Source organism: Gracilinanus agilis, chromosome 2 (genome assembly GCF_016433145.1).
Source record: "Gracilinanus agilis isolate LMUSP501 chromosome 2, AgileGrace, whole genome shotgun sequence".
NCBI classification, from domain to species: domain Eukaryota; kingdom Metazoa; phylum Chordata; class Mammalia; order Didelphimorphia; family Didelphidae; genus Gracilinanus; species Gracilinanus agilis.
This window is the reverse complement of record NC_058131.1, coordinates 9,578,174-9,586,397: the sequence shown is the minus strand read 5'-3', so window position 1 is coordinate 9,586,397 and position 8,224 is coordinate 9,578,174. Positions and strand designations below refer to the sequence as shown.

At 43.1% G+C, this 8,224-nt stretch overlaps 1 protein-coding gene across 1 annotated transcript in view; it reads right to left on the bottom strand.

Moving 5' to 3' along the window:
* Positions 1–5,779, bottom strand: part of C2H2orf78 (chromosome 2 C2orf78 homolog) — a 13,151-nt gene extending 7,372 nt beyond the window's left edge. Inside the window, exon 1 of the mRNA XM_044660373.1 lies at positions 5,620–5,779. Coding sequence (XP_044516308.1) covers positions 5,620–5,779 — 160 coding nt within the window. The remainder of the gene's footprint in view (positions 1–5,619) is intronic.
* Between the last annotated feature and the right edge of the window lie 2,445 nt (positions 5,780–8,224).

Sequence of the window (8,224 nt, the reverse complement as noted above, 5' to 3'; positions counted from 1 at the left end):
AAGAGAAGAGAAGAGAAGAGAAGAGAAGAGAAGAGAAGAGAAGAGAAGAGAAGAGAAGAGAAGAGAAGAGAAGAGGTCACTGCCCTCAAGGAATTTATGTTCTGCTGAGACCTTAGTACCTCAGTGAGGGGGCATCTAGATGGGGCAATCAGTGGATTAAGAGTCATACCTAGACATGGGAGGGCCCAGGTTCAAATGTGACCTCATACACTTTCTAGCTATGTGACCCTGGATAAGTCACTTAACACACACACACACACACACACACACACATACTGCTTAGCCCTTACCACTCTTCTGCCTTGGATTGCTTCTAAGACAGAAGGTAAGAGTATTATTAATATATATGATAAAATATATGACTAAAAAATATATATGAATTAGATGGGACCTGCTAAGTAGAATATAAGTGCCTAGAGGATTAGGAACTCTTTGAATTTTGTTATTATTTTCCAAACACCTAGGACAAGGCCTTCCTTACATGCAGTAGTCACTTGATAAACTTTATAAAATTAACCCTTTACTAAGCAACCTCTTCCAGCTTGGAGGAAAAAAACCTGGAGCCTGGAGTGATTTTTGATCAGAGTAGGAGGCATAGGAATTGAACCCAAGGTCTCTTCCTTCTTATTCGAGGCTCTTTACTATGCTACCTACACCCTTCAGGAGACCTTATTCTCTGAAGAGGAACAGTATATGTCTATGTCCATGTCCATGTTCATGTGTGTGGTCAATCATTTCACTAATCTCCATAATATTGGAGAAGCAAAGGGACCTGGATTATCTGCCAATCCAGTCCAATTCATATATAGATGAGAATACTCTAAGAAAGTCTGTGTTGGCAAACCTATGGCACACATGCCAAAGGGGGCTGGCTCCACCCCCCTCTCCACTGCATCTGAGGTCATTTCTCACATCACCCCTCCCTCTTCCCAGCAGCCCAATGGGAGCACTTCCTCCCTCCCCTGTCTGGGATTAGAGGGTGGCTCACATGCACCATGAGAGTGCCATTTGGGCATGCAGTCTCTAAAAGGTTCGTCATCATTGCATCAAAGATACGATATAATTGGCAAGTCTGAGGTCACCCAGTCCCAGCGCCTCAGCTGAAGGACCTCCAGTGCAATGAGAGCTACCATTCTTCCAAGGCAGCTCATTCCATTGTCTGACAGCTTAAATTGCCATGAAGTTCTTCTGGATATCTAGACTACTCTGGTCTCTTCACAATTTCTACCCATCTCACTATGTAATAAGAATGTCTTCGATTCAACATTTATCAAGCACCCACTATGCAAAGTGCATATACATCGCCTCTTTTGGTAGTTGAGGAGACCCAGGAGGTTCCTAGAAGTGCTGAAAGGGATTTCAGAGTCACAGAGCTAATAAGCATCAGAGGAAGAATCTGAGTCAAGTCCCTTCTCGATGTTTCTATCCCCGACTCTACTGGGGGAAGAGAAGAAGCAGCCTTGCTCTCTGGAATCTAGAAGAATAAACCTTCAGTCCTCAACTGGGCTCACACCTTTAGACAGGGTTCACATCTTTTGACCCAAAATTAGTCCCTAGAGCTGAGCTTCTTAACCTGGAGTCCTGGGAACTTGCCTTTAGCTGGTATTTGCACACTTTGTTTCCTTTGTAATCCTATGGGTTTTACACACTAAAATACACATTTCTGAGGAGCCCATGGGTTCCAGTAAGGAACAAAGGAGTCCACGGTACAGATTAGGTTAAGGATTCTGCAGGACAGGACAATTTAAAGGGGAACCCTTGCCTTTTTCAGTTGAGTCTTATTTCTGGTCCTAAGTCAAAAGCCTAAGAATCTAGCCATGTTAAGAAAAAAAAAAGGGGGGGGATGACTCTAGGATGTATTTCAATTACACATACATATAAGACACACATACTACACATATACACACACCCCAAATCTTATTAGACTAGTTTATCTAGACAATGAGCAAGAACTATTCTTTATAAGTGTGAAAAATGCTTAATAACCCCCTCAGAATTGTTTTAAATTGGGGAAGGGGAGCAGTTGGGTGGCTCAGTGGATTGAGAGCCAGGCCCAGAGGAAGGAGGTCCTGGGTTCAAATCTGGCCTCAGACACTTCCCAGTTGTGTGACCCTGGGCAAGTCCCTTAACCCCCATTGCCTAGCCTTGGAACCAATACAAAGCACTCAATTTGTAGTATTTGTAGATTTCGTGAATGACTTGGGTGAGCTCCATCTAGCTTTTTTTAGTTTCCCTTTTGCTTTGAATTGAATTTAATAAATCTTGTCAAATATAATACTTGGGAGTATTGGATATTAATTTTTAAATCTATATATTGATTCCAAGATTGAAATTAGGATCTAAAAAAAATTTTTAAAATGTTTTAAAATGGTTAAAGACATCATTATGGGTGGGGGAGCAGCTGGGTAGCTCAGTGGATTGAGAGTCAGGCCTAGAGACAGGAGGTCCAAAATTCAAATCTGGCCTCAGACACTTCCTAGTTGCATGACCCTGAGCAAGTCACTTAACCCCCATTGCTGAGCCCTTACCTCTCTTCTGCCTTGGAACCAATACATAGTAGTGATTCTAAGATGAAAAGTAAGGGCTTAAAAAAAGAAAAGACATCATGATGCAATAGAAAAACATTAGATTTAGAGTCAGAGAACCTGAATTAAAATCCTACCTCTGACATTTATTATTTATTTGTTTGTTTGTTTTTTAAACCCTTAACTTCTGTGAATTGGCTCCTAGGTGGAAGAGTGGTAAGGGTGGGCAATGGGGGTCAAGTGACTTGCCCAGGGTCACACAGCTGGGAATCTGACATTTATTATTGAGGCAAGTTACTATATCGCTAAGGGCCTCCAATTCCCCATTGTCAGACAATAGTGTTGGACTAGAACAGTGATTCCCAAAGTGCACACCACCGCCCCCTGGTGGGTGCTGCAGGGATCCAGGGGGGCAGTGCTGGCCACAGGTGCATTGATCTTTCCTATTAATTGCTATTAAAATTTTTTAAAAATTAATTTCTAGGGGGCTAAGTAATATTTTTTTCTGGAAAGGGGGTGGGAGGCCAAAAAAGTTTGGGAATCGCTGGACTAGAAGGTCCCCGTCATCTCTAAATCGATACTCCTATGATCCATTTTAGAGGAGTGTGACTATGGCTGGACAATACTGAGAGTCGCAGCTTCAGTGGCTCCACTATGGCACTGTCTGCTACCATCATCATCATTTCTTTGTCTTTATCTTCTGGAGTTTATCAATAGCATTAACATTATTACAATCATCATCTCAGAGAGTCCACCCAAAGAAAGAGGTTAGCCTTTTCCCTGACTCCTGCTTGCCATTAACAAGAAATCATCTTCTCTGTCTAGAGTGGAAGTAAGCAGAAATTCCTTCTGAAATACATTCTAATCAAAACTTAGCATATACATTCATTCATTCATTCATTCATTCATTTATTCATTTTTTAAAAACCGCTGGGGGGCAGGGGAGGGGGGGCAGCTCAATGGATTGAGAGTCAGGCCTAGAGATGGGAAGTCCTAGGTTCAAATCTGGGCTCAGATACTTCCTAGATGTATTGCCCTGGACAAGTCTCTTAAGCCCTAAAGCCTAGCCCTGACCGCTCTTCTGCCTTGGAACCAATATACAATAGTGATTCTAAGATGGAAGGTGAGGGTTTAAAAAAAACCCCACTGAGTGTTTACTCTTCACATAGCCTCATGCACACTGTTGGTAACATTCATACAATGCTTTAAGGTCCACAGAACTCTATATCGTAATTAAAACTTGGGCAACACTTTTCATAGTTCATGTCTAAAATATGCTTCCCCATAAAAGCTTTGGCCACACAAATATGATCATCCCCACTTTATAGGTGCCGGAACCAAGGCTGAGAGAGGTGAAAAGAATTGCCCGGGAGTCCAATAGCTAGCTGTCAGGCCCAGAGTTCAAATCCAGATCTTCTCATTCCAAATTCTGCATTCTTTCTGCTCTCCCCCTCCCTTGGCCCCACTTCATGTACACTTGCTCTGAGCTAAGGCACTCAGTACTTAAATAGAATGACATTCTAAGGAGCAGCCTTTGCCCCCACCAACTTAGTAATCTAGCTCAGTGATTCCCAAAGTGGGCGCCACCGCCCCCTGGTGGGTGCTGCAGTGATCCAGGGAGGCGGTGATGGCCACAGGTGCATTGATCTTTCCAATTAATTGCTATTAAAATTTTTAAAATTAATTTCCAGGGACGCTAAGTAATATTTTTCTGGAAAGGAGATGGGGAAGCACTGTTCTAGCTGAACCTTCCCAGTTCATAGCCAAAAAGAAAAAAAGAAAAAAAAAAGCTTTTTGTGAAGAATAGTTTCACCTTTCTCCTTGTGGGAAAAAAAATTCTATATATTTGGGATTTTTTTTTTCCTTTTCAGTCTTAAATGTTGGGTTTCTTCAGTATTCCATTCCCAATCCCACCTCCCCTCTCTCTCTTCATCCCAGCCTGTCTCTACTGATATTGTTCTTTCCTTCTTATTTTCTCTCCATCTCTAAACCCCTTTCCTCCACCCTGAAGGAGCTGTCCAGTGCTAAGCCCAAACTCTACAAGACCTTTCCAAATGTGAGTTCCTTTTCTCTTTTCCAGCCTCTCGCCTTAGTTTCTTCAACCTTAAACCTAACTTGTGACCATTTCTGAATAGAACAAAGCTTTCGAATACTGTTAAATCCTCAAAGAATATCTGATTTCATCAGAAGAGGAAGGGTATGAGGTCCTAGGTTCAAATCTGGCCTCAGACTCTTCCCAGCTGTGTGACTCTGAGCAAGTCACTTGACCCCCATTGCCCACCCTTACCACTCTTCCACCTAGGAGCCAATACACAGAAGTTAAGGGTTTAAAAATAAATAAACAAACAAAGAAATAAACAAATAAATAAATAAATGGATGGATGGATGGATGGATGAATGATGAAAGAAAGAAAGAAAGAAAGAAAGGAAGGAAGGAAGAAAGAAAGAAAGAAAGAAAGAAAGAAAGAAAGAAAGAAAGAAAGAAAGAAAGAAAGAAAGAAAGAAAGAAAGAAAGAAAGAAAGAAAGAAAGAAAGAAAGAAAGAAAGAAAGAAAGAAAGAAAGAAAGAAAGAAAGAAAGAAAGAAAGAAAGAAAGAAAGAAGAGGAAGGGTAGGTTACTTACTCCTCTTTGGGATGAATCCCAACATTCCCCAAACTTTCCCTTCATGAACTTTGGTGGATACAAGAAAATCCTCTCTTGGGGTTCATCTCTTCATATTTATCTCCAATAATTTGGGGAAAATAGACATGTAACCTAACACCAGGTCTCTAGTTCAAAACCCTCCAGCGAAAAAGAGCTTAAATGCCATTGGAAAGGCAAAGGAAATAGGATGGATTAATGGGGGGAGGGGAGAAAACTTGGAATAACAAAATGAAAATATCAGTCAGGATGTTCTTGAAGGAAAAATATTTTCTTAGTATGTTAAAAAAGAAAAGCTCCAACCCTGTTAGATTTTTTTCTCCCCCTTCCCAAGCTATTACTCTACAAAGGAGCCAAGAGATCCTAAGCTCCTTCCTTCTAAACATCTGTCTTCCCACTTGTCTTACTACAGCTCTTAAAAAAAAATGATGGTCCAAATAATGTGGTCCCTTACCTGCCATGATTATAGAAGAGAAAACATCAACAAAGGTCACTTGGTATGAAGAAATGACTCCCGTAGTTGTCCAGGTGACTGAAGTCAGAGAGAGCATGTGTCCAGTATGAATGTGACTGGTCACTTGCGATGGTCCAAGTTTATTTACAGGCAGCTCCATGGAAACCCCAAAGATTCCACCAGGTGGGCAACGGGTTTGGTGGGAGAATGAGGTCACAAAGCCAGTCAGTTTAAAAGGATGGGGCAGCCAATAGGGACATCAGAATCCTGGCAGCAAGCCAGGTGGGGGTGAGGTCACAGTCCTGAGCCCTTTTGAGGGAGAAACCTGCTAGCTGGCTATCTTACAGTAGAGAACCATCTCAGAACTGGGGTGATGAAGGGAGGAGGAGGTGGCCAAGGCAGTTGATGCAGACGGGTCTTTTTCCAGCCTCTTCCCATTAGATCTCAAAGCATCTCTCAGATACAGGAGAAATACTAGACATACTGATTGGTTCATTATTTAGGAAGGGACCTATGCCTAACTAAGGGTATATTAAATACATAAACTGCCCCCTAAAAACAAATCTGTCCCTTAGACCAACCCCAGGGCCCTGGAACCTTTTGCCCATCCAAAGAAGAGCAAATGTCACTTCCTCTGGGCCTGTTTTCTGCAACAGGTGGGTGCTAAACTAGATGCTGAACCCTCATTCTGAGTCCCTTCCAGCTTCCAAAGTCCCATGATCCTCCTGACAGTGATCCCTGGAAAATGAACACATGGCCTAGCTCCAAGGCCTGGTCCCACTCTCCTTGAATCCTACCTTCGGGCCCAGTGCATTTCCCTACTTTTCTTCTCTTTCCTGGCCTCATCATAAATGTTGCCCCTGATTTTAGCCTTAGTCCAGCCACCTCAGCCCCCTCCACTCCACGGCTGCCCCTTGCTCTCAGCTTTCAGAGCCTTTTCCTTAAGTTCCTTCTGCTTTAGGGATAAGCACTGCCATTTGCAGCAGACCCTGGAGAAGTGGCCAGGCTGAGGGGTTGCATAACCTCTCCTGGTCTTCCTTCTGCTCTAGAGCTCTCCCGTGTCTTCTTCTCCCGAGTTCTCTGGCTCTCAGTCCTGAGATCTTGCAGGACCCCTTGGCACCCCTTTTTCTGCATGGGTGGGGCATCTTGGGGGTCTTTCTTCTTTTCCTGCCAGGGTATCCTAGAAGCCAGGGGAGGATCCCACTGTGATTGTCCTATTTGCCAGTTAATCACATCCCCCTCCCAACTGCCGCCCTAGAACCTTGGGACCCTAGGGTTCCCAATAAAACCCTAAGGGACAGGCAGTCAATAAGCATGCATTAAGTACCTCCTGCATCCCTCATCCACCCCTTGTTACCTCTGTTCATTTTGAGCAAATCATTTAACTGGCTGGGGCTCCGAGCTCATTCTCTGAAAAAGGAGAGGATTGGACTAGATGGCCTTGAAGGTCCCTGCTGGCCCCAAGTCTAGGGTCCTCTTCTCTATTAAATCATTCGTTGTTGTTGAGGCATTCAGTTGTGTCCAACTCTCCATTGAGCCCTAGCACACGAGGCCCTCATCTCCTCCACTGTCTCCCAAAGTCTGGCCAAGCTCTGTTCAATCGTATTATCTCAAATTGGACCTATTGTACTTCCCAGCAAAGGCCATTATTATCTGCTTCATAATTCCATCAAGTCAGACAATCTCAGTCTAAAACATTGAGTTTTTTTGGTTTTTTAAACCCTAATATCTTTTATATATATCCTTCTATATTAATTTTTTATTTGTTACAGGGCTAGGCAATGGGGGTTAAGTGACTTGCCCAGGGTCACACAGCTAGGAAGTGTCTGAGGCCAGACTTGTAAAACATTGAGTTTTAATATGAGGGCAATAAAAACCCAGCTTGGATGGCCCCATCCATTTTCATAAAATGGACCGTGTGTAGGGGCCATTGGGTAAGCACACAAAAGAGCCAGGAAGAAGACTTAGCAATTGAGCAAAGGACATGTCTGGGACAGTTTTAGAAAACATCAAAATATACTGAGCTGGGTGGCTCAGTGGATTGAGATCCAAACCTAGAGATGGGAGGTCCTCTGGGTTCAAATCTGATCTCAGACACTTCCTAGCTGTATGACCCTGGGCAAGTCACTTAACCCCCATTGCCTAAAAATTTAAAAAAAAAATACCCTTGTCCAGCTGAGAGTGTACATAATCTGTGTAACTGAGGCAACTGGCACCTCAGAGAAAACTGTTTCCTTGACACCTGCTGCCCATGCAGTGTGACCTTCACATCAAAACCAGTGTCCCCAGCCACTTTGCCAGCCTGTTTCTGTGGTCCTTGGCCTGGAACTCTTTAAACTGGACCAGAGAAGGACAGATCCATTTTACCAGAATACTGTTCCGGCTTGCTCCATCTTGGAAGTATTTGCATTTATCTTCTGGCCTAGATAACGGAGATTTAGTGGCTGCTAGAACAAGTAAATGGCCAATAGTTCCCAAAGACTATCAAAGAGAGAATGAGCATTTGTAAAAAGAAGTCTGGGATGTGACTTCCTCGTTTTCTTCCTTCAGTTTTCCAATATAATGACGGCACTTAAAATATGGGGTAGAGTGTTTAGGATTGCTA